Source organism: Periplaneta americana, chromosome 1, assembly GCF_040183065.1.
Source record: "Periplaneta americana isolate PAMFEO1 chromosome 1, P.americana_PAMFEO1_priV1, whole genome shotgun sequence".
NCBI lineage: Eukaryota > Metazoa > Arthropoda > Insecta > Blattodea > Blattidae > Periplaneta > Periplaneta americana.
Genome location: NC_091117.1, coordinates 175,446,514 through 175,474,384, shown reverse-complemented (window position 1 = coordinate 175,474,384; position 27,871 = coordinate 175,446,514). Strand labels below are relative to the sequence as shown.

The window sequence follows — 27,871 nt, the reverse complement described above, 5'->3', positions numbered from 1 at the left end:
TTACTTATTTAGTTATCTAGTATCATTATCATTCAATTTTTTATTCTGAGAATTCTACAACGCTATTCTTCTATTGGTTATAAAATACATGCACATTAGAGTGTCATTTGAATTGTAAGCTACCTACTTTACCTAGCGGTTGATTATTCCCAGTACAATCTAACTGTGACTGGTTATATAATTTAGATTTCACGTAGGTAAGCCAAGGCCAACTCTTGGGACCTAGTTAGTATATGCCTTGGACCCACTCGGTATGTTTATATTTTACCCTAGTAAGATTACATTGTTACTCGGGACCTAGTTGGTATGCAGCCTCTGTACAGTCCCCAAAAAAGATGAGACGATGGAATATTCAAAGTTCCAGGTACAAGACACTACGCATGATCGCAAACGCAGAGGAGAGTACACAAGATAACGCGCAATTGAGTTGATCTTTATTTGGTTTGTTGTTGGAACCAGTTAGAAACTCGCCTGAAAATTGCAGGAAAAAGGTTAATGTGTTGTAAGTAGACCTACATGTATATATATATATATATATATATATATATATATATATATATATATATATATTCATGAAAATCTAAAAATATATTTTAGCACAGACTCATTTTCTCTCTGATAGTTTCATATAATGAGGCAGAAAGAGTCCATATAAGTTTTTATTGGAGAATATTTTCTCCAGTTCTAATCTCTCAGATTACTCTGAGAATTGATCCCTGTTACCTTGGCTAATAGTGAAGCATCAATAAAAGTATAACATTAAATTGTAAAGCAGTAGACTGTAACTAATTTAATCTACTATTTTGTCGCTTAGCCTATAAATTGTTTTCTCAAATTACAAATAACCGAAATATACAATACATAAGAATAATTATAATTATTATAAAATGTGACCAGTACAATGATAAATTTGATGAAAATATAGTTCTATGAAATTGTAAAATATGTACTTCTTGTTATCAGAGTTTAAGGACACACAACCCACAAAGTTTCCGTTTTGGACTGACTCACTAGTGACTCTCCATTTGGGATGTTCGTACAATCTCGGAAAATTCCGTCATTCCTGGAATAAAAGATACCTAAATTATTATGTTGTCAAGTTATCTACCGAATTTCTTGAATAAAATGCGTGATTAGGCCTAAGACGATTTTCAGGTGAAATGTCTAAGAAAACCACTTTGGATAGCGTAAAAGTTTTAAGTGAACCATTTATCTCCCTTTGTATTGTGTGTGTGTCTACTATATACGTATTTTCTTCAAACTGTAAGATATCTTGTGCAGTTGTGTAGATTCTATTAATCTTTTCAAGAGTCAATCAAATAACCGTATTATAATTGTCATGTTGAACATTATGTGTAGCCTATAGAGTCTACATTAAGTCCAATGCTTTTCAGGATGATTATACATATACAGTGGCGGCTCGAAATAAAATATTACGTGTGTTCACAATTTTGTGTTCCCCAACTGAAGAGAACTTGAAATCATTAGTAAAAATAATAGGTTTATTATAAATATAATGATTCTAAAGTCTGTCGAAAAAAAATCGTGTATAAGTTCAAAATATATGCTAACAATAATAATAATAATAATAATAATAATAATAATAATAATAATAATAATAATAATAATAATAATCATAGTGAAACCTCAATTATTTTATTTCCGTTTGCTCACCATGTTTGTCTTGTAGTATATGTCATTATTGCATGGCACATAGATAAAGTACTCTGAAGTATAGTAATTCACAAACTACACAATTCGATACATAGATTTCAAAAGCTTAATTTTCCTGCATCTGTGACATGGTAAAAAGGAAACTCGGACAAATTAAAGAGAAATTGCTGTGTACAGACGACATGTCGAAAAGAAATGTTAATTAATTAACAGATAGTACAGTTGAGTGCTTATATTGCCAAACGAACCTCGGTTTCAGGCGTTATTTTTTCAATAGCAAATTAAGGTCGGTAACTCCCTCCTCTCGTATAGCATGTAAGTAAAAATGGCATCTTATTGCCAAAATGAATTTGGGTTGCATTAAAAGGTGTACCTATACTGATGTTTAAATTAATTTATAATGTTATTTTGTCTGATATCGACCTCACTCTTTTAAGGATTTTCAACGAACACTAGATTTTGAAATTCCCTGTTTCTGTGGTCTGCATGATACAAACCCACTGCCTTCAATAACACAGTGCAAACCGTGAGACAATGAGCACATACTCGGATTCTACGGAAGGGAGGTAATGTAAATTGCCTCCAAGGGGGCTGTTTACTTTTCATAAGTACGTAAATTGCCTCCTGCCTAGTAGAGATGATGTACGTAAATTGCCTCCCACTAGTCTAGGACTTCGAATCTTCAAATCCGCCACTGAGTGCATCTCGTACGGTACTACTTGTTCATCAGTCGAAATGACGTCATTCCATAGAAAACAACATTTTTTTCAACGTCAGCCATTCAGATATTTATCACTTCGTTAAAGTTCAACACCAACACCTATGAGTACGTGTGTGTCGCTTAGAAGCCTGGGCAAAAATAATTAACCTGTTTCGCGGAAAGAATTATTTTCACGAAATTAAATACTTGCACTTCGGCAAAAACAGATTACTCGACTTGAGTTCGTAAGGGCTGTTTGTTTTACATTTCTGCCTGTTTAAAGAAGACAGTAATTAATGTTTTAATCATATTTTAAATTTTATGACGAAGTTTTTTCCAACTGAAGCTGACCAATGTGTTAAGCATATTGAACCGCATTTTTAACCATGCCAGTAATTTGTGCGCATTATGCACGTAAGTTTGTATTACTGACAGTCCTAAGTCTGCAATTGGAAGGAAAATTTTGGTTACAGTGGCGTATTTACAAACGGGAAGAACGTTCTCTTGCTCATGTAAATAGGAGGCAATTTACGTATTTTACATGGGGAGGCAATTTACATATTTTTACGTGGGGAGGCAATTTACGGTCTCCGGTAAGGGACATGAATCTCCTCTGTCCCCTTGAATCAAATCTCAATCAGCAATGTTTCTACTTGGACACACTGACCTGAAGATACAGCGAGGACTGCAGTTGATAGTTCAGAGTTTTTTAAATAGTATGAAAGGTAAATTTATCCCCTGTATAGGCCTACGCCATTAAGGCGTTTTAAAAATCTTTAAATGAAATTCTATTAGTTTCGATTACTTTAAAACTACCTGCAGATGGTGTTGGCCATATCCCTTGGTGGGTATCGCCCTCCATGCAGCCATGTCTGGTACAGTCTAGCCTCCCCGTATTCGTCCAGGTAGTAGTGGCACAGGTCCTGCAATCTGAGTACGCATGCGCAATGAGCAAAGGGTTACATATTATTCGTAATCATGATATGGATTGCTCAGACGTTAACTTACATGAAATCAGTAGAAAATCGCGAGCAAAGAGTAATTTACCCGGTATATCCTGTCATCGAAAAATCTGTAACTGGGAGTGCAATGTGTGGTCCATAGTTGATACATTTATTTTGTGAAACACGCTGACTCAGCGACTGTCAATGGACTTTCAGTAACAGAGACGGGGAACTCGAATTGTAAACAGAGCAGACAGCATAATTATTACTCGACCAAGGCGAGTGGAGCCGCGGGCGTAATATTAAACTATCGCGATGCGATATTACGAACGCATGAGCAGTAGCGCCACGGCTCCGGGCTGCAGGACTCCACTGGCGTTGGTCGAGCAATACCTACAACAGCAACACTGGGACACGTGAATCGGCTTCTTTTTAAAAGGCCGTAAGCGTAAGCCAGGAAAGTAAATTTGTGGGGGGGGGGGGAAACTATGTTAGAGGAAAACTATCTGGAAATATATAATTTTATTTTTTATTTTAGTTGGTTATTTAACGACGCTGTATCAACTACTAGGTTATTTAGCGTCGATGAGATTGGTGATAGTGAGATGATATTTGGCGAGATGAGGCCGAGGATTCGCCATAGATTACCTTGCATTCACATTACGGATGGGGAAAACCTCGGAAAAAATCCAACCAGGTAATCAGCCCAAGCGGGGATCAAACCCGCGCCCGAACGCAACTTCAGACCGGCAGGCAAGCGCCTTAACCGACTGAGCCACGCCGGTGGCCTGGAAATATATAATTCCGGACATGTGGGCTGATAGGGTAGGTAGATTTGTTGGTTTTTACGCATTATGCGGATACTTAAGGTTTTATCGAGATTTAAAATACGGTTTGAAAAAAGTCGCTCTCTTTAAAAAATCAATTTTATAACAAGTAAAATCAAATAAAATATGGCCATTTTCGTGCTAGTCTTGTATTACTTTACTGGAAATCATACATAATCAACAAGCAATATATAATACAGTAGAACCTCTATTATCCGTGGTAATGAAGAAGGTGGACTGAACGGTTAGGCCTAATCGAAAAAATCGGATAATCCGTACCATAAAAGATTTTCGAAAATTTAGTGAATAATGCGTACAATCTCTTAAGCTCCTCTATGGTTTTGTATTGAATATGCTAGGTAATGGATCATAACTTCACTGATTTAAGTTTGGTTGTTAACAACGAGTTGTTAAGTTGCAAGGAAACTCCTTATAATAGCTGTTCTGTTGGAAGATAGAAAGAGTGGACATCTCATGTTGTAGATTTACGTACTTTATACACTATATCCTTGATTTTTATTAAATCGCATACAGTTCTGATTCCAATTTCGTATTCTGAGATGAGCCACAGTTTCTCGTTCCCCAAACCACTCTATTTGCACTTTTTCATACTTAGTACAACACGATTTCTTTTGATACCCGTGGAAGACAGTTTATATAGAGGTTATACAGTACAAGAACTTGAACAATAGACCATCCTGTGTAAGGGCAAAGTCTTGTAATAATCCTCTCTCTCGAAAAAAAATAAAAAATAACAGGATAATGTACAGAACTTCATATATTCTGTAGCAAAAAAGAGAGAGAGAGAGAGAGAGATAGAGAGAGAGAAAGACAGTCGGATAATCCGACAATCGGTTACTAGGGTGACGGATAATCGGGATTCTACTGTGATTATAAATGAAAAAAGGAAAATATCATGAATGATGAAGAGAGGTCAGTCTTTTCACTTGGGATGTACTGTTTTCCAGTCATTGTACGTTGCATTACTGTCCGTAGATCAGCGGAAAAGTTCTTCATAAAATGCCGTATGCTCACTTCTGATGTACCGCTTAATTTTTTCCAAGTCTTGCACTTCTTTCTGTTTTCATTGGCACTTTTCCTGCTGGATAGGCTGGGCTTGGTGGAGAAACAGATTCTCGCAAAAGTGCCGTGAAGAATTCATCGATATTACTAGATATTTTTATGTATTCAACTGTGTCATTTGTATACTCAAAGTGAAATAGGGTACACATTGCGAAAGTGATAATCTCATTTCTTTGTTTGTTCCTTATTTCTTCAGAAACAGCAATCTTTTTGTAATATTTCTTCTGTTTTCAGCTATTCACACTCAATCACCACTGTCAATTGAATAGTTTTAAAACTGTGTATGTCATTGACTACTGCCCATTTAAAACAAATAATTGTGATTTTGACTTGTCTCTAACAAGCCGACGAACAATGTTATTGGCGCCCATTCAAACAAAAACGATGGGTTTATCCACGTACTTTCGAAATTACGATTGAAATGAAAATGTAAAAAATTATGACTGCGTGTTCATGGAACTACGGCGGCATGTACTGTAGATGTAAGGCGCAGTATAAAATGAAAGTGAACCGGATATAGGCCTCCAAGTAAAGTATATAAAACTGCAATATACGGGATCTTTATAAATCAGACCACAAACTTTTGGATCGGATAGATAACCTTCTTTCAAACAGTTTTTTGTTAAGAAACCCATGGGCTGCGACACTTCCTTTCAGAGCAAGAGGAGTTTATATCATTATATAATTCGATCATACAGAAAGGGATTGAAGTAATTAGTTACATGAAAAGTGAATTAACAAATCATTAATGTTACAGGAACACAACACAACCTAGAACAACACGCATTGTATTCTTCACCTGATATAATTAGGAACATTAAATCCAGACGTTTGAGATGGGCAGGGCATGCAACACGTATGAGCGAATCCAGAAATGCATATAGAGTGTTAAGGCTGGTTCACAATAAACCGGGAACGGAAACGACGAGAACTAGAACGGAAATAATGTTAAAATAAATGTATTTAAATGTGAGCATTCACAATAGTTCAATTGGGAATGGTCAAATTTAAATACATTTATTTTAACATAAATGTATTTAAATGTGAGCATTCACAATAGTTCATTGGAATGGTCAAATTTAAATACATTTATTTTAACAATATTTCCGTTCTCGTTTCCGTTCCCGGTTTATTGTGAACCAGCCTTTAGTTGGAAGGCCGGAGGGAAAAATACTTTTGAGAGGCCGAGAGTAGATGGGAGGATAATATTAAAATGGATTTGAGGGAGGTGGGATGTGATGATAGAGACTGGATTGATCTTGCTCAGAATAGGGACCGATGGCGGACTTACGTGACTGTGGCAATGAACCTCCGGGTTCCTTAAAAGCCATAAGTAATTAATCATAATAAATTGAGAATCTGATATTGGAAAGAGAAAGGAGGAATAGGCTACTTATTCTGGAATACAAGCCATCACAGAATGAATCGATTATGCAGTGGTTTTATGCGTGGCGAATGCATACACTCCACTTTACCCCACCTGTTAAGACTGGGGTGAGGGGGCAAGCTAAGCTCTCTGAGAGAGGCAGTTCCCCATCGCTGGCCAATAGGAGCCGGAAGAGATGTCGTTACATGAATGTGGAATGTGTTCATCTGCTGTATCTATATCGTGATTTAGATTTAGATGTCGAGCTTCGGAACAGAGTGGGAGATGGAAATGAGTTACTTCACTTTTTCGTCCACATGCCGTCGTACACCGAGGGAACGTGAGTAGAGTACGAGTAGGCCTCCGATATCACACGTTTCCCATCGATTTCACGCAGACCATAGCTGTAAGTAAAAAAGAATAATTTCAACTCACGCGCACAGAGAGCCTTATGGCTAGGTATCCGCACAGTCTAGTATATACAATCACGAAGCTTGAGTTGTGAAGGGTGCTAGGAACACTAGACTGTGCCGGTACTATTTCGCATTATCTGTAATGAGGCGATACTAGCGACCTTAGTGGTTAGCAACTGTCTATGGATGCATATTTACTACGTATTGAGCTTCGTGACTATATACTAGACTGTGGTATCCGCTCCTCTATACAGAGCGGAGCAACATGCTCACCGCTAATGGATAGAGATGATAGATTTTAGCAACTAATTAAAAATCTAGGGGTGCTATTCATAGACATTTCGCTAGTCCGCGCTACGAGCGTGCTAAACTAGCCCCGGCTATCGAGTGATTACTTGTACAAGATCACTAACACTAGTTTATGAATACAAAAAACGTTAGTTCGCTGATCATCCACCGGAAGTCCGCGCTAAGAATGTCTATGAATATGGCCCTAAGACTTTAAAAAATCGAATTTTAGCTCTTTGAAATGGAAAATTTGTTTATAGAAAGTTTAATGGTAAAAATTCAATGTCATCAATGTGTTAATAGGTGCATTTTCTAGATTTTCCAGTTAAAATTCTTAAAGGTAATAAATAAGTAAAGGAACATACAGGGTGAGTCAGGAGGAAAGGCACATGGTTTGAGGGGTGATAATATTGGTGATTCTGAACAAAAAAAGTTTATATGAACATATGTCCTGTTCTTGAGGTTTCGGAGAAAACTAATGGAAACAATGAGGCATGGGAAAAATACAGGTGATAGTAAATTAAAACATTGTTCCTTATGTTGTGTTGAATTATGTACTTTTATTTATTTCTCTCTTTTGCACACATCGCATTATTTAAATGCTTCTTACTCTCGATATACCGGTGCAATCGTAAAGCGTTTTTCCATAGTGCATTTCGCACAATTTACAAAATAAAATACATCCATCAATGGAAAATATACCGTCACCGAACTCAGACACTAACTGTTACAAAAATCTTTACTTTGGTATTTTGACACCCTTACTTAAATCTTGTAAGAGACACCAGGCTACGCTCTACTGGTGTCGCTGCTCCAGATCTCTGCTGTCTTACTTATTGAGTTAGGGGAAGTCCCGGAGTATCGCACATGTCGTGTACGATATTTGAATTCAGTAAAATCTCAAATAAATGTGAAGAAAAAGCCCGCTGAAAAGGCGAAAACAACTAAAAATGCAACAAAACCAGAAAATTACTTTTAAAATACCGGTAACCAATGGATAACTGACCGCATTGTTTAAGGCACAAATGGGACACAAAGAATGGACCGACATCATTGCTAGATTAGTGACACCATCATACTTAGGCAGGGCTGATCATATTAGGAAGTTTAAATACAGAAAACATAGAACGGACGTGGAAAAATTTTCCTTTGTTAACCGCACAAGAATAGACTGGAACAGCCTACCTGCGGCAATCTTTTAGGGTGGTCCTCTCAAAATCAATACATTTAAGGACAGGTTGAGAATATTAGACGAGAAAATTTAATTGTAGGTGTAGTGTAATTATCTAAAGTAGTGTCATGTAGTTAATTAAGATGATATGTAATTAATTAAGGTGATATGTAATTATTTAAGTTGATAATAGTTGGGTTTAATAGAAGTACTTATAAGTTAGGTTTACTTTTGCTTATAGTAGGCGTTATTAGAGATAGTTTTTATTTATAGTCCAAGGTTTATTGCATTTATTTATTTATAGTTAGAATTACATTTATTTTTATTTTATTTTTATTGCTATAATTATTGTACATTTTATTACTGTAATTATTATAATGTTATTATTGTATATTATATATCACTGCCACCATGTGTATACCCAATTGTAGTGTTAATAATTCAAAACTCGCCTTATCCAAAATTAAAAAAAAATGAGTTACATATGGCATATTGTACTTCTTGCAGCTCTCTATCTACTGATATAGTTGGTTTGTGCAAATCTTGTCTAATTCCTCTTCCATATAGCTTAGAAAACTACTATCAAATGCAAAACTGTCCATATCCATAACGGTTTTTCCTGTTTTTCTGACAAATCAATTTACCTGGATAAGACGAGTTTTGCATTTGATAGCCTCAACATACATATACATAATGCTACATGGAAGAATACAAGAAAATGAAAAATAAAAATAAACGATATAGGTTATTATGTAAGCAAAACGAGTTTATATGCATAATAGATTCTGCATTGTCTAGTAATATCATGCTCTAAGATGATATTCCATCAACATCCGAGTCTTGGTCATCACCGTCGTCAATGTTGCTTACATCATCATCATCATCATCATCATCATCATCATCATCATCATCGTCATCGTCATAATCGTCATCAAGTCGTCAAAATTAACATAATAATTGTAATTGTCATCAACATCGTCATCATTATCTTCAACATCGCCGTAATCTTCATAATTGTCAATTAGTAAGGTTGTTAGTGTATCATTGTTACCATCGTCTAAATATTTGTCAACGTCATCAGTGTCATCATCTAGATTACCGACATGAGGGATTTAATCACCTTCTCCATACTTGATATCGTACCAAATCCAGTTACAGATAGAATGAATCATTAAAGAAGTTGATGAATCGTTCACTCACTTTTCGAATCCGTTGTTGCAGAGGGATCGTAAGAGCTCAACGACGTAATCATCGTCTAAGCGTCGCATCCAGTACGCTGTTTCATGGGCCACGACTAACGTCTCGTTCAGCTGCAACAGGACGTTATTTACAAGAACTTCTGGCCCCTACCTTACGTTTTACATTTAGAAATACCTACCTTAGTTCATATCTTCAGAAGAAAAATGTGGAATTTGTGGCAAAATAAATTTTGTTGATGTATTCCCGTTTTATCAATTCATAATAATAATAATAATAATAATAATAATAATAATAATAATAATAATAATAATAATAATAATAATAATAATAATACATTTTATGGTAAAACAGATTTTCTTGGTATGTAGGCGTTTACTCAGTTAATAATAATAATAATAATAATAATAATAATAATAATAATAATAATAGTAATAATTGATCAGGGCTAGGGGTAAGCCTCTCTCTGAGCGCGCTCGCGCTCACAGAGAAACTAGCTGCGGACAAGTGGATAGAAACGATAAACAACGCAGAGATTCAGTGACGTGACATTGGCAATGAGTACAAGATGTGCTTCGCCTACATATGTACATAAATACCACATTTAATTTTCTGTTTACAAAAAAATGTAAATGTAGCTTACACATTGCAAGCCACTGATGTCCACGATGAACACAATTGCGGGAGTAGAAGGAGACCGCTACACAGAACTGCACGCATTGTATTCTTCACCTGACATAATTAGGAACATTAAAGCCAGACGTTTGAGATGGGCAGAACATGTAGCACGTATGGGTGAATCCAGAAATGCATATAGAGTGTTAGTTGGGAGGCCGGAGGAAAACACCTTTGGGGAGGCCGAGACGTAGATGGGAAGATAATATTAAAATGGATTTGAGGGAGGTAGGATATGATGAAGAGACTGGATTAATGTTGCTCAGGATAGGGACCAATGGCGGGCTTGTGTGAGGGCGGCAATGAACCTCCGGGTTCCTTAAAAGCCAGTAAGTAAGTAAGTAAGTAAGTAAGTAAGTAAGTAAGTAAGTAAGTAAGTAAGAAGGAGACCGCTATCTGAAGATCGACCAAGCTAACGCATAAATCCCCCAGGCCTGTTCTGAACTATATGAAAGATCAAAGGACGTTGATACACTTTTGTTAGCTCGTCTACTGGAAGGAAAAATTCCTCCAATTACAAAGGTTCATTAGGAACAGGGAATTCAGGTCCATATGATACAAGATGGAGAGTTCATCACTACCTGTCCCTCCATAACTGGTACTTTCTCTCTGCCCTCATCACTACTTGTCCGTCCCTAGCTGGTCCTTTCTGCCATAATCACTAACTGTCCGCTCCTAACTAATGCTCCCCCTCTGCCTTCATCAGTACTTATCCCTCCATAACTGGTGGTTTCTCTCTGCTCTCATGCTTTCTCTTTCCCTTCATCAACACCTGTCCCTCCCTAAATGATGCTTTCTCTCTGCCCTTATCACTACCTGTCCGTCCCTAGCTGGTGCTTTCTCTCTGGCCTTAACACTACCTGTCCGTCCCTAGCTGGTGCTTTCTCTCTGGCCTTGACACTAGCTGTCCGTCCTTAGCTGGTGCTTACTGTCTGCCCTCATCAGTACCTGTCTCCCCCTAGCCGATGCTTTCTCTGTACCCCCTTATTTCACATCACAGCCTTTGAGAGCAGAGATGTGAGTTGTACATTATGCTCGCGAGTATTTAGCGCTTTGCGACAGCAGTAGATTTCTTCCCAGATCACTTATCTTAGCACGTTTTACTGGTGTCACTATCGAAAGCCGTGGTTACCTTTTCGGCGACGGCGAGACAGGCACCACAGCGCAGGCACGCTGACGTCACAGGCATACTCGCTATGTCCTTGAGCGGATACTTCGGTATGTAATGCAATCTCTTAACTACGCCGCAGCGGTATTGCTCCAGGTACGGCGACTCTAGTGGCGGTGATGCAGGAACCTCCTCAGGTATCTCCTCCTGCTCCTCCTCGCAAGGACACTGCGCAGATACCAGCCACAACAGAGCCACCATAGTCACCAGACACGCATTAACACGGACCTGCGAGAACAGTATTAATTTTAAAGAAACTTTGAGGTTAGACAGATTTTCTCTTAGAACTCGGTTACGTATTGTGTTATTCCTATTCCATCGTTACTGCTTTATCAACTACTTTATGACTAAGAATAATTTGTGTAGTTTTGAAGAATTATTAAATAAAACAAACTTCGTAATATAAATCTAATTTCTGCGTTGTGGTTCGAACGGTAGAATTACCAGCCTCAAATGTAGAGCGTCTTGTTTGATTTTCGGCAGGGATGTAAAATGTAACACCGCCCCATTGGGTCTCGGTGTGTGTGTGTTTTTTTTCTCTTGTTCATTGTTCTTGTAAGTGATGACCTTGCGCCACTTGATCAAGTGACCACAGGGAGTACCGTTACTTGGGAATACTTAGTGACGTTTCACTATCTTCACAATAAGGAGAGCCGAGTAAGCCAAAGGCCCGATTTTTTAAATTTTGATGATGATGATGATGATGATGATGGCGATGACCAATGCGATACCTATAAAATCTTGACCCCTAAACTAGTCTGGGTTATTATTATTATTATTATTATTATTATTATTATTATTATTATTATTAATTAATTAATTTATTTATTTATTTATTTATTTATTTATTTATTTATTTTTGCTAATTCCACGCGTGTACCCATTTGCGCCTCTGCCTACTTTATTGGCGATTACTTACTTACTTACTTACTTACTTACTTACTTACTTACTGGCTTTTAAGGAACCCCGCCCTCACATAAGCCCGCCATTGGTCCCTATCCTGAGCAAGATTAATCCATTCTCTATCATCATATCCCGCCTCCCTCAAATCCATTTTAATATTATCTTCCCATCTATGTCTCGGCCTCCCTAAAGGTCTTTTTCCCTCCGGCCTCCCAACTAACACTCTATATGCATTTCTGGATTCGCCCATACGTGCTACATGTCCTGCCCATCTCAAACGTCTGGATTTAATGTTCCTAATTATGTCAGGTGAAGAATACAATGCGTGCAGTTCTGTGTTGTGTAACTTTCTCCATTCTCCTGTAACTTCATCCCTCTTAGCCCCAAATATTTTGAGCACCTTATTCTCAAACACCCTTAACCTATGTTCCTCTCTCAAAGTGAGAGTCCAAGTTTCACAACCATAAAGAACAACCGGTAATATGACTGTTTTATAAATTCTAACTTTCAGATATTTTGACGGCAGACTGGATGATAAAAGCTTCTCAACCGAATAATAACAGGCATTTCCCATATTTATTCTGTGTTTAATTTCCTCCCGAGTATCATTTATATTTGTTACTGTTGCTCCAAGATATTTGAACTTCTCCACCTCTTCGAAAGATGAATTTCCAATTTTTATATTTCCATTTCGTACAATATTCTGGTCACGAGACATAATCATATACTTTGTCTTTTCAGGATTTACTTCCAAACCTATTTCTTTACATAAAAAATGTTTGCTCTTAGATTGGGGCACCCATTAGTTCGGATTGTGTTCTCATCATACGGTAGGATGACATCATTATGGAAACTGACAATTTTCTGGACATCGTCACCCGGGATGAGATGTGGTGTTGCCACGAATCGGAATCCAGAAGACAGTCCATGTGATGGCGACATGCGGATTCTCCATCAAAAAAAAGTTTGAGTCCTCGTGGTCTGTTATCATTGGTAGCAGTCGTTTATTTGGTCGCCCCAAACTAGCTTTTCCAGTTTGACTGGTAGTGTAGGAATTGTTTGAATATTCCGCCATTTCATCCTATTTACGTGCTGTATCGAGTTCAATCTGTAGTTCTGAATAAATTCAAAAATTTTCTGCATATACAGAGTAGAAGTGAAATTTTTTATTGGGTTATTTTACGACGCTGTATCAACATCTGAGGTTATTTAGCGTCTGAATGATATGAAGGTGATAATGCCAGTGAAATGAGTTCGGGGTCCAACATCGAAAGTTACCCAGCATAGAAGTGAAATAATCTAGCAGATTTCCAGAGCGAATAGCTCATGTTGTATGTAACAAAAAACTATAATATATTGGTGGAAAGTTCATAATTTTTACAGAAAAAATGTTTTTTTTTTCCCAAATGTTTAACAATCTTTTATTCGATAACTATTGCGAGTAGGATCGTGATTTTTGTCCACATCGATAGAAAATCTAATAAAGAATAATTTATCCCCCTGGCGCATTTCAATAGCGTTCAGAGTTTTCGTGTAAATGTAATATTAAACGCCCCTAAATTCAAACCATTGCATGAAGCGAACGCGTGGCAACGTCTTGGCAGCTTGGCAGCTTACGTACGGAGACTAACCGAGTTCGTTGAACTCTTACATCTGTATACGTGTTGAGTGTGTTAGCGGCGATGTTGCCGGACTACTGAAATTTCAAACTTAATTTTCTAATTATCCGTGCATTTAATCATAAAACGTAATATAGGTTTTCTATTCGTTTACCTGCACCCTACCGTCTCTTTCAATCTGCAAAGTTACTTCACTTCCACCCTGCATAAATTATACTTTCAAGATAGCCAAGTTCCTTTTATGATTCAAAAGTGAATATCTAGCTGTTTTTCTCTTACATTGCATCTCTGCTTTTGTGAGTGAATGCTGATCCGATTTATTTATAGTCCAAATTTCACATCCATAATATTGGTAATAGTCTTGCCAAAATAAGGTGCTTAGGAAAATATTTGAGTCTAAGAGGGATGAAGTTACAGGAGAATGGAGAAAGTTACACAACGCAGAACTGCACGCATTGTATTCTTCATCTGTCATAATTAGGGACAATAAATCTAGACGTTTGAGATGGACAGGTAATGTAGCACGTATAGATGAATCAAGAATTGGATATAGAGTGTTAGTTGGGAGGCCTGAGAGGAAAATACCTTTGGGGAGGCCGAGACGTAGGTGGGAGATAATATTAAAATGGATTTGAGGGAGGTGGGATATGATGGTAGGGACTGGATTAATCTTGTTCATGATAGGGATCTATGGCGAGCTTATTTGAGGGCGACAGTGAACCTCCGGGTTCTCTAAAATCCATTAGAAGTAAGTAAATGGCCTTGCCAAAGTTTCATGTGTTTTAAGCCGAGTGTGTTCTAGCACTAGCGATGGTTTAAAAATTTAAGTTATGATTCCATTACCGGTAATGTTTATAAATGTTGATAGTTTCAGATACATATTTTTTTTTTTTTAGCTTACACTATTTCACGGTCTAACTAATTAAAAGAATTAAGTTGTTTAAAGAATTTTAATATTGGCATGGCCTACATTTTATTTTTAACGTGATCTTTTCCAGAGGAAGCAATAATTTTAATTTTATTTACAGTTATCTCCAATTAAATTAACTTTTTACTTGTTTTAAATTATAGGAAAAAAAATTGTAAATTATGGTTTATTTAACGACCCTCGCAACTGCCGAGGTTATATCAGCGTCGCTAGTGTGCCGGAATTTTGTCCCGCAGGAGTTCTTTTACATGACGTGGCAAGTGGCAAGGTGGTACAGCTGTGGCTTACACTTCCGTTTATTCGCTTCCATTGAGAACTTTTAGTTTCTCTTTTCACATATCTCTGTGGTTATTTTTATAGACCTTATAAACTGTGGCAATAATTTATTATGAAACATGATCTTATTTTAGAACATTAAGTTGACCTAATCTATTGAGAATCTTATAGATTTTTTATTAATTTGTCCTACAGAATAATATCTGTAATATTGACAATTAATATTTGAGGAGAAAAATTCGGCGCACAGTGGTCTAAAATCCATATTTAGGAGGACAAATGCAGAAAAATGACATGTAAAAAAATGAAATTAAACCCCTATATAACTGAGTAACACTCAATTGATTATCTTAATCAGCGGAGGTGGCTGCATAGCGAGATAAGAGGCCGGTAACATGCCACATTTCGCCACCCAGCATTCTTACTCAGCAAGCGCCGCGAGTCTGCCGTTTTCTTTGTGCTGTAGCTCTGTTGTAAGTGGTCGATTCCATTCATATTTGGTACCAACGTGTCAAGTAGTTCTTTAGGTATGTAACACTGTTTGTTTTTGTTACATTGAATGTTATTATAGTATGTAAAATTAGCATGAATAGACACGGGACAAAATATAAATATAACCATTGAGTGCAGACTTTGCTAAGGTAGAGAAAAAAACCCCCTTTGGTTCGTCCAAAAATGTTTTTTTTTTCACTTCCTCCACTATTTACCTCTATTTTAAATCTAGTCTTAAAGTGCGCAGAAAAAAAAAGTCGTACTAATTTTTAGTGTCAAAAGAAATGTGTTGTTAATATGTAAGATTTACTAAAAATATTTCAATATCTGCTATAAAGAACTAAATATAAATTACCTTAAGATGCATCATTGTAGAAGTTCATTGCTTTACATTTAAAGCAGTATTATGATCGAAACTGATTTTAACATTTTTGGAGTCACCATTCTTTAAAAAGGCATTATATAAATAGAGTTGCTTCAACACTTTCTCTGACATTGCACATATGTAAAACCTTAGAACTTTTTCTCATCACCAGGCATTATCTCACGAAATAAAGCTTTCATGATCGTAGTACATTACAATACAATAGACAAACATCTACGGTCACAGACAAGAGCTGTCGCATATTTATTAAAAAAGGCCTGGAAATAATGAGATGTTCGAAAGAAATACATTCGCAAAAGTTCAACGAGAGATTAAGAAGGCCGTGACTAGTATTGTCTTCGAGTGAAATAACTCCTGAATAATTACAAGATTTTAATGTTTATTTAAGTTACGGAAAGACTGAAAATTTAATTTCACAGCGCTGTGTTGTGTAATTATTACGAGTATTATCAATTGAAACTCAATCTCAAGAAGATTTATGAAATCACTTGGCCGTACTGATTAGTATCTTTCTCTGAACTGGACAACCTTTGTAATTTGCTGTATCCTGATCACTGCCTGCTGGATCGCATCTTATGGCTGCGTGTTTGTTGTAGGCCTATCATACTGTAATAGCTAAATTTTCCTTAATGAATTTTTTTAAGTAGGTTATTTTACGACGCTTTATCAACATCTTTGGTTATTTAGCGTCTGAATGAGATGAAGGTGATAATACCGGTGAAATGAGTCCGAGGTCCAGCACCGAAAGTTACCCAGCATTTGCTCATATTGGGTTGAGGGAAAAAACCTCAACCAGGTAACTTGCCCCGACCGGGAATCGAACCCGGGCCACCTGGTTTCACGGCCAGACGCGCTGACCGTTACTCCACAGGTGTGGACCACTGAAATGAATCAAATTTCGTTTTTTCAAGTGATATCGTCCAAAAATCGAGTTTATTTATAAAGCTGTTGTGTTTATCTCTGGCTGTTATTATGTTAATATCTTGCCCTTTCAAACTACCTACTATTCGAAGTATCTAAGTGTTCGAAAAATATATCGACAAGGGAGACCAGTCTAAAGAAGTCAAAGGAAAAAAAAAGTTTGCATATTCCGATTTCTCGTCTTTCAGGCACCAGTACATTACAAGTACACTGGTTTTGAGTAAATTATCGTTGTTTTCGATTTGTATTTTTCGAATGAGATTTACCGGTACGGTAGTGGGGGGGGGGCGCAAACAAATATCTCTCTCAAAGGTGGGGTGCGCCTTCAAAAAGTTTGGGAACCACTGGGTTAAACCTTTTAATGATTATTTCATACACATCATAGCTTACATTCCTACAAACATCCAAACACATGCTATCACACAACTACTAATCACTTAAAAGTTCCACGCACTTACAGGGACTCTTTTTCAAGTGAATAAGGTCCTTAAAATCAGAATGATATTAGGGGTACCAGGACGGAAAAACCTAAGAAACTTTAAGTCGATGTTACGTTTGCAGGGTGATCCATTTCGACACTATAATTTCGTAAATAATAACACGATTGATATAAATGTGGTCCCATTCGATCGGGTATGTGATTATTACGATGCGAGCACAACCTTGAGGTGGCGCCGCGCATGTGCGAGGCGCGGATGGAGGTCCGCGGCAACTGGCTAACATTTTTGGACGTTGTCGATGTAACGTTTGCAGGGTGATTCATTCCGACACTATAACTTCGTGACTAATAACACTATTGAAATAAATATGGTCTCATTCGATCGGATATTATATGATTACGATGCGAGCATAACATTGAGTTGGCTCCGCGCATGCGCGAGGAGCGGGTAAGACCCCGCAACGACTGGCGGACATTTTGGAAGTGGGCGAACATTTCCGTCCAGCAAAATAAAATTATTTATCTAAGCGACTCCGCTTACGGTAGAGCGCTCACTTTGGTGCCAAAAAAAAAAAAAAGATCTCGTATAGATCTGTCGATTTAAGCCAGACGTATTCACGTAAAAATCCACGGCCGTGTCCGCCCGCGACACATCAACATCCATTTTGTAAGGTTCTCTATTAAAAAAATTATTTGGGTTGCATGTGAATTTTTCTCAGATATAATCTTTATTTTATGATGTCTTTACTATTTTATTTCATATTCTTGTGTTATTTTAGAATATTTTTTAAATATATGTATACAACGAGTTAGAAAGAGAAGACTCTCTCTTTCTAACTCGTTGTATGTATACCATATCATTATCAATTCGTAATGAAGCAGAAATGAGGCAATTTAGCGGAGATATTATTTATTTGTAGGGAAGTTTTAACATTATAGGGAAAAGTGGGGAAAATGTAGGGAATTTTGTTTCATTCTGTAGGTAGTACTTGATGTAGTCATCTGGAGAGTGGAGAGTGAAGGATATTTGTCGTGTGTATGTGTAGGAACGTGTGTATGATATTGTATTCAAACATTCATTAAAATGGTTAGTGAATGAATTGTAACTATTTAATTTATCCCATTGATTAATGTTAAATCGATTATGTACTTAAATATAAGTGTTGACAGTTTGATTTACTTACATAAAGGAATGAAAGAAATTTGTTTGTAGTTAAGGTTAGAGTTGTTTGTTAACACTACTATAAACAACTTACATGACCACTTAACTTTGCAATGCTCATTCCAATTATAATTACAGTAAAGCAGATTAATTACATGTTATATTTATCTGTAATATTTCAGCCGAATTCTGCCAAGAAGGAACTGTCTAAGAAGATAATTCATCCAAGAAGTCGTAAGGCACTTAAGCTCACAAAGCAGATTAAAAAGTAAGACTGATTCTTGGATCTTACCAACACACTTAAATCACTGAAACCTTTTCACATTCCTCGGCTTCAGGTCACTTAGATTTGTGACATACTGGTACCTCAGTCTTGTCACTTAACTATTCCTCCCCATTCAATCCTGTAACCTACTGTATAACGAAACGCAAATCAGACGTCAGTCCTGTGTGTAGTGTGGGGAGATATTTAAGATTGGCCGGAATCTGGTCATAATTGTGTAACAGGATTACACTTTTGGTATTTGTGTGTGCAAGACGTCTATGTTAGATAGGGTTTGTTTCTGTGTGGGCAATAGTAGAGGATTCTGGTCTGTTGTTCTTACTATGTAGGCTATTTCTACTGCTTTCCATTTTAGTTTGGTTGATGGGTCTTTCCCCTCTACTCACACTCTCTATCATGAGTGAAGGAGAAGTTGCTACTGCCCATTTCACAAACATTCGACTACCTAACTTCGACATTCAACACAGTGACAGATTTAATTATTTCATTTTTATTGCTGTTCAAATCAACTGGCACAGTAAAAGCTATTGACAGAAGATTATAATTTTTTCTTCACCGCTAATTTAGTTGCTACTCTACGGCATACACAATGGGACAATCTGCACTGTGTGGCTCCTCCCTGACTTCATAATACATGTTAATTTAATTAATTATTAGTTGAAAATATTGTAAGAACAGCACTAAAATATACTCATACATGTAATTGTCAAACATCTGTATGGCTGTATTTTATATTATTTTATGTACTTTATTTATTATTTTGTTTTCTCGTATGTACAGCTTGGGGGTGCAGGTATAAGGGGTAACAGCTACCGCTCTGTCGCCGACAAACTCAGGGCAAGTAGAAGGGGAAAAAAATGCTTTTGTATCCTCTCAACTTGTATGAAATGTCGTTTAAATCTCTGCATTCTCACGGAAATGGTTGACTGGAGCTCACTGATCAGTCTTCGGTTGTGAAGAAGACAGTCTGGGGAAATGATTTGCTCGAGTGCATGAAGTCCAGAATTTATAACTGATCATTTGAAATGTTTGCTTGAACTGATCATTTGAAACACTTGCTTGGTCGGTCTCAAGCGCTCGAGATTGTTGCACTAGAATCACATGCCTGATACTGAAAACAGTCTACCTAACAAGGTTACCATTTGTTTTTATTTCATATAGCACGAAAAGCAGGAAGTATTTGAACATTTAAATAAGGAACATAATTTTTAAATAACACAATTCTTTAAATCAAGTAATGCTTTATATCATCAATAATGTTACTCAGCATTCTTCTTGTCAAACTCATTACAGTAGAACCCCGATTATCAATCAGCCTCTTAACTGATTATTGGAGTATCTGACTTTTTTTTTTTTGTAGCTCCTATTTTCTTTTTGTTGCAGAAAAAATATGAAGTACTGTAAGTTATGTTTCTACAGAAGGTTATTACAAGCCTTTAGTCTAACTACAAAGTATGTAGTAGAAATGCTTCGCTGTCTGCAACAGACATAATTAATACTTGTAAAATAATCACTACTTGCTTCCAAAGAAATTACTCCAAGAATTTTCACAAACCCGTGTACAATTTATTCAGTCCTTATCCCTACTATTTGAGTGGAACATACTGTATAACTTCTCTGCAAATGTCTTCCGTAGTTATCAAAGAAAACGTATTGTGTTAATTATCGAAAAACTTACAAATAATTGAGAAGTTTGGAAAAGAAGAAATTGTGGTTAATGCTGCTTCAGAATAGAAAATTGGTGTTACAACTATACGCGATTAAAAAAGAAACAAGGATATAAAGTACGTAAATCTATACTGTTTTCGCTGTAAGAAAAATCCTAATGTAAACACAAGCACGTTGCTGTCATACCCGTGATTGGTACCCAGTCGAACCACTCACATGACGCAGGAAGATATAGTTCGTATTTTGGAGACCATAATCTTGTATTATTTGAAAATAACAAATTGAATTATAGTTGTTAAATACAATGAAACATATAAGTTCACTCATATGTAAAACGCTATGTAAAAAAAAGCTACTTTTATATTTTGTTATGTACTATAAACGCGGATGAATACCAACAGTAATACCGAGGTAGTCTGTTCTTGTAACAAGCTGGTGTTACCAGCGAATAGGGATTATAAAGAATGGACACTTCGCGTCGGTACCTTTGATGTAGCTGGACCGATTTCAATGACCTTCAAGCCAGCTAGAGCGTCAGATTCTGCTTTCTCCCTAGAGTTGGCGCTGACATCACACCAGCTAGCAGTTGACACAGCGGAAATATAACACATATAATTAATACATCTAGGTACATTATGTACTCAAAATAAATTGGATCCATAAAAAAATAAATCCGTCATTAATTGTAATGTCTAGACTCTAGAGTTCCTTTACAATGAGAGTTCAGACGTTGACCCCCAACAACAATTAAAATATGTAATGATTTGATAGCGCTGAAAATGGAAAAACAAAACTCTTACGAGAAGTAAAACCATATACCTATATTATATTATATACAAATATTAAACGAATTCGATACTTAATTTTATAATGTATTATATTATTTTATAATGTAATTTATGATATCTGAAATATAAAATATTATTATTACAACTAGTTTGTCACTGAGAAATAAGGAAAAGCTGTTAACTTGAATTTATTTGAAGCAAAGCGTTACTGGATTATGCAATGAGGTAGGCGATGTTTGGATCCTGTGTCTCAACTCTATTCTCAATTATTATCTTAGCGTATACTCGATTACACTACCTCTAGCGCTTGAAAGTGGAACTAACCGCTGACGCACAGAGAAACAAAACACAGGAAAATTCGCTCAGTGTCCATTCTTTATAATCCCTATTCGCTGGTGTTACTTGAGCTCGTGGTACTGTAGTATGGTTTCAACATTCTCGGTGTGTGGTTATTAAACATAAGAGTGGAAACACTCTCAAAAGCGGAGAAAAACAAATAGTCTGGAATGTATATAATAAGTTAAGTGAGTTTTAATTACAGTAATTATAAAGTAAATGTTTCCTAAGCAAACGAATGTATAGTAGTAAGCTTAAGCCTACTTGATGAGTAACGGGAAATGTTTATCATGAAACAAAATGTACAACAGTAAGTGGGAACATGTACTGAGAATCTATGGCGCCAAACAGCGACCAATGAAACCTCACTTCAGTCACGTGCTATTGTTTATATTAGGATTTTTCTTACAGCGAAAAGATTATACAACATGAGACTTCAAGTATTCCTACCTTTCCGCAGACAATAATTAAACATCAGCCCTTTGCCCTTAAGCACCCGTCATTGACAACTGAACTTTTAATGAGCTCCACTACATAGCACGTTAACAAAAGACCACAAAGGAAATTATGTATTATGCACTTGATTTATAAACATTGTTATGGTACGAATTATCCTATTTTTTCGATTAACCGTTCAGTCCACCCCTTTCATTACCACGGTTTCTACTGTATATCAGTAATGAAAGTGTGAGCACAGCCCATGTGTCTCTTAAGGACCAGCCATCCCAGTTAGATTGTATGTTAATGAAATCAGATCAGATATTTACTTGTATGTTTGCTTTCAGAGTCTCCACCCGTGAGAAAGTGAAGCTTGTGCACCATGTTAAACAGAACATGCTTGGAGAGAAGCTCCTATGGTTTCGAGATCATTTACTTCCAGATGTTGTAAAATATACACCTGAACTGACACTCAACATTATACAGCTGTAAGTTTTATCAAGTTTGTATAATATATTTTTTAAGCTACGTCTACAATTTCTTAGAAAGCATAATTCAAGTTTCATAGAATTTCATGTGCTTAGCTTTCACCATACTATATAATCCATTGCAAACTTCAAGTTAGTCCATAAAGGGAGATATGATCTTGAAAAGCGATATTTTCTATACATTCTAAATCAGTTTTGGTCGAAATTACGTTTGCTGTGAATGTAAGAACGCGAAAATATAGTAAACTAGGCCTATGTGTTCAGTGTTACGATGCAGCCTCTTTGAAATTCGTGAAAATTCGAAGCTGCCCATGCCCATGATTAAAATTAATCGGTTGTAGTTGATATTAATTATTATTTTGTTAATACAAACTCATACTAAAAATTCCGACAGTATTTCTATCTCGGAAATTGCTTACTTAAAAGCACAATAGTACTGTTATTTTCTAACTGTAAACCAGGTAATGTAGGGAAAATCTTTGCATAAACACTTGACCTCTATTGAAAGTTGAAACACAATGTGAAACCCTTATTAAGTTTTATGGTTTTCCAAGAAAATTTCCACCTTGTCAGCTGATCTTCCTAGCATATGAAATACATACTTTTCTGGGATTCGTCCCCCTCATCCCTTGTAAATTAACCATGTCTACATTATGTGCAAGTGAGAGTGTAACTACCTTCTTCTCTTTCTAAAATCTGTTAATTCAATTACAATAGGGGCCAGTCTTCTGTTTCGACCGCTGCAGTTTTGCAGTTGCATTTCCTGTACTGAGTTTCTATATGAAGATTGTGTGTTTAGTTTGATAAAGAAAAAAAATCAGTTTTCTGTGGTTTGTGAAAAGTGTAAACTCCATTATGTCATAGACCTATGAGAATTTGAGAGGTAAACTTGTGAAACGTGTGAATTTAAATTGAACAATCATTGAGAAGTGCTTGACAGAAAAAAAAATTTTTTTCGTGTTTAGTGATGCAGGAAACATTGTTACTAAACGTAGAATGGCACTTAATTCGGAGCATGTGAATGCACTCACATGTTTAAAATCATGGATGAAGCACTATTAACAGGTGAAGCTTCATACTTTTTAAGTATCGAATAGCCTATGTGTACTTTTTGTTATTTATGTTGTCTCAAAAATTCCCGGAGAAATTGACACAATAAATTATAAGCCTCATAATAAATATGTTAGTATGTAATTAAAGTAGTTGTTTTGTAATATAACGATACAATATATATACAGATATACAACATTTAATACTTATGCTTATCACTGAACACAAGTTAAATTTAACAATATTGTGTATTACAGTATATTAAAACATTTTTTCAACTCGATCAACAGCACTACTTTATTCCATCTCGAAAATTAGATTCCTTTAGGCCAGCAAAATACTCGTCAACTCCTGTTATCAGTTCTTCGTTTTAAGAGAATCTCCATCCACCAAAGAAAGTTTTGAGCTTAGGGAAGAGATGAAAGTCTTATGGAGCCATGTCAGGTGAATAAGACGTGTGTGGCAACAATTTGTACCTCAGTTCATGTATTTTTGCCATGGCAGTGACTCGTGTGCGGGCGCGCATTGTCTTGATAGAACAGGACTTTCTTCCTTGCTAAATCTGGCCTTTTTTCGCTTATCTTTTGCTGTAGTTGGTTCATGAGGTTAGCGTAGTATTGTCCCATAATTGTTTCGCAGTGGGAAAATAATCTATCAATAGAATCCCTTTCGCATCCCAGAAAACTGATGTCGTGACCTTTCTGGCCGTCATATTGCCTTTACTTTCTTTGGTGATGGAGAATCAGTATGTTTCCACTGCTTTGACTGTTGTTTTGTCTCGGGTATTGTAGTGGACCCATGTCTCATCTGTGGTCAGAAACCAGCGCAAAAAATCTTGTTGGTTTTTCTGAAAATCGGCCAAACCTTGTTCAGACATCTGCATTCTGATGCGTTTTTGATCCTGTGTTAACAGTTGTGGCATCCATCTAGCAGATAATTTTTTCATACAAGTTAAAATGTGATATGCCCATTCAGATGACATCCCTACAGCTTTAGTAATTCCTCGCATTTTCAGCCGATGATCCTCCAAGACCATTTTGTGCACTTTTGCAATAATTTCTGGGGTAGTGACACATCTTGGCCGATCACTATGCGGATCATCTTCTAAGCTCTCCCAACCAAATTTAAACTCGTTGGTCCTCTTGGCAACAGTTGAATATGAAGGAGTAGAGTCCTCCAGTGTATTCTAAAAATCGGTATGAATTTCATTTGCTTTTATAATACGAGGGTTGTTTGAGAAGTTTTCGGAATAACCAGCAGAGGTCATCTCTAGCGGAACCTGGTTCTTGCATAATGATTAATCATCCTTCATGAGTAAACACGTGGTGGATTGGTGCTCTGGGTAGAGAGTTGTGGTGTGGATGCTTCTCTGTTGTTGTTCTCTTGTAGTGATTTGTGAAGATGGAAAAAACTGAGATTCGAGCAGTGATAAAGTAGTTCGTAAAGAAAGATATGAAAGCAAATACAGCTGCGAGCAGCCCACGGTCTTCACTGAAACTATGATTCAGGTCTTTCAGTAGTCGATTATGAAGAGTGTGAATCCCAACCAACTCAAAGTTACGTTTCTGTGGTCCTGGCCTTTTGCATAACTTATAATATTACAATAACTAGCGAGGTTTCAGGTGTCAAATACGAAATTTAACAATGACGTATTTCATTATTTTGAATTGTGTGTTTGGGATAGACCCTCATACACATCCGAAATATTGTATTATCACATTTGGTATTAACCAAATTTTAAAACATGTAAATCCCTATACCGTATATCTATTTAACTAGGGAATAATAAATCCTTCAGAAGACAACCTAGTAACATTAGTTAAAAAAAAAATATATATATATATATATATATATATATATATATATATATAGAAGACTAGAGAAGACATGAAACAAGAGAAGCCTGTGAGTCTCTCAGCTGTGCTGAAGTGCAATCATGAATGTTAGGAGGTGATCAGAACATTGTTTAGCACAGGGTGGCGTACATTTTGAACACTTACTATGAAAAGTGTACGTACATAAACAACATACAGCATTTCTCAGAAGATACCATTTTTGTTTCTTTGTTAGTAAACAATAGAAGTTAGAAAAAAAAGTTTGAGTAAAAGTTGTTTATTTTTAAACGTACAGTAGTTTCCAATGGTATCTTCAATGATCCATGTTCTCATTTAAAATTTCGAAGTTGACCACAGGTACCCCTACTTCCATTTTTGTTACGGGAAATGGTACTATCACCAATCGATTCTGTACATAGGTTTTGGTTGTGGAATTTTTTTTGTGAACAACCAGTATCACATAGTTTTCGAGAAAAAAGTTTGATACGGGTAGTCTGAAATACCCGGTGTATGTATGTATATATATATATATATATATAAGTTCTACTGTGTGTATATATATATATATATATATATATATATATATATACATACATATACATACACACAGTAGAACTTGGTTATAACGACATTCAAGGGACCTTGAAAATTATGTTATTATAAACGAGTGTCGTAGTAACCGAGATTCATATTATCAGTCTAGTGAGGTGGAAAATGAAAAATAAGAAACATAATTAGGCTTATTTTAGATATATGTAGGCTATTCACTTTTAAGCATATCATGAACACAATAAAATATATGTACAATTATAAATACAGCATTCTGTATTAAAACAGTCTGTTCATTACTCACCAAACTTATTCACTGAGGAGTGAAGTAATCAGTCATTTTATTCTATTGTCTCCTACTTGCCCAGTATACACTTTCTAAATTAAATTCTATGTTCATAATTTCAGTTGCAATTTCACTGCTCCTTCTCCTAGCTTCATACTCCCTCCTCTAGCTTCATAGAAATGTTCACAATTCTAATGGCTTCTAAAGTGTTACTCACTTCTTTTAGGGGCCATATTGCGTTGAAATGCGAGCACTTAGTGAAAACTTCCTGTCGAAACTGACCGCATGCAGGTACCATTAATACCGCATGAATTCGGGCAGGTTGCAATGGGATGGGGAATCTGCCTGCATTCCAGAGGTCTATGATATAAACAGGAAACAGTAAAGGATTTGCCAGATTTCAGCAAAATATTTCTTAAAATACTTTGGTTCTTAGAAAATTGTATTCCAAACTGAGGTTGAAAATGACGTTATATGCGAGGTAGATACATATATGTTTGTCGTATTAAGCAAGGTAGAAAAGCATATGTCTTATGGGGAATTAGTTGGGACCACAGAATATTTGACGTTATAGGCAAGGTGTCGCACAAAATGAGGTCGCTATAACCAAGTTCTACTGTATATATATAGACACACACATACGTGTATGTGTGTGTGTGTGTGTGTGCTACTTTTAATTAACCAATTTCAAAATGAAGAGTTTTTACTATATGTAAAAAAAAGAACTTGATATAATTTTTTAGGTATCTCGGAAGATTTCAAGAAGAACTGGAGCAAATCAGCTTGAAGCATGCTATTGGCAACAGAAAGAACAGGCAGCATGCGAATCGGGAGGACATCATACGCCTCACATTGCTGCGGGAAGAGGAGGAGTTCGCAACATGTGGCCTGGGTATGTTATCTAACTTGTTGGTTCAGTGATGATGGCGTGTATATAGTGATACTTGCCAATGTAGATGTAGGCCTACGAGGAGTACAAATTGAAAATGGATGTCAGTTGAGTTGAGATCTGTTGAAAAGAGCTGATAACATAGTTGTCCAGTGGTTGGTATCAGAAATTGAACCAACTTTTCCAAAACAGTTTGCTGTTTTTTTTTGTGATTTTTCTTTCGTCCTATAACCAATGTTTTACTTAAGACCTTATAATTTAAATGTTCGGTATGTTGATGTTTTTAGAGATACCAGATCTTATGAATGCTAAACAGCTGGAAATTCTACGGTCTTGGAATGGGGAACTACGGTTTCTGCAGAACTTCAAGCTGAAAAGGTTCAGTCGCAAGAATCTGCAAAGTCTCATCTCCAGTTCTGAGCCCAACCAAACTAAATTAGAAACAGATGAATCCACATCCACAAGTGCACAGTCGAAAGTACCAGAATCACAGCCTCAGGTAGCAGATGAACAGGAAGATGACAATAAAGACAGCTGTGAAGATGCAGTGACCTGTGAAGTTAAAGAGGATACAAGTATGGATGTTGATACCTAAAATCACTATTGTAAATAAAATCTTTGTTAATTTA

General features: G+C 36.3%; 2 protein-coding genes across 4 annotated transcripts; one reads left to right on the top strand and one right to left on the bottom strand.

Moving 5' to 3' along the window:
* Nucleotides 1–930: 930 nt before the first annotated feature.
* LOC138704584 (marginal zone B- and B1-cell-specific protein-like) lies at nucleotides 931–19,025 on the bottom strand. 3 transcript variants are annotated; one of them, XM_069832646.1, is made up of 6 exons: nucleotides 18,925–19,025; nucleotides 11,471–11,734; nucleotides 9,667–9,776; nucleotides 6,900–6,998; nucleotides 3,191–3,304; nucleotides 931–1,063 (listed from the first exon to the last, which is right to left on the bottom strand). In XM_069832646.1, exons 2-6 carry the CDS (start codon nucleotides 11,705–11,707, stop codon nucleotides 967–969), a joined length of 657 nt encoding a protein of 218 aa, XP_069688747.1. In that variant the 5' UTR covers nucleotides 11,708–11,734; nucleotides 18,925–19,025; the 3' UTR covers nucleotides 931–966. The 3 variants fall into 3 exon arrangements, with proteins under 3 accessions (XP_069688747.1, XP_069688738.1, XP_069688756.1); XM_069832637.1 differs by lacking the exon at nucleotides 18,925–19,025 and adding an exon at nucleotides 16,081–16,194; XM_069832655.1 differs by lacking the exons at nucleotides 6,900–6,998; nucleotides 18,925–19,025 and adding an exon at nucleotides 16,081–16,194.
* LOC138704595 (translation machinery-associated protein 16) lies at nucleotides 18,411–27,871 on the top strand. The gene is made up of 5 exons (XM_069832668.1): nucleotides 18,411–18,557; nucleotides 18,815–18,900; nucleotides 22,493–22,633; nucleotides 27,097–27,245; nucleotides 27,530–27,871. Exons 1-5 carry the CDS (start codon nucleotides 18,555–18,557, stop codon nucleotides 27,835–27,837), a joined length of 687 nt encoding a protein of 228 aa, XP_069688769.1. The 5' UTR covers nucleotides 18,411–18,554; the 3' UTR covers nucleotides 27,838–27,871.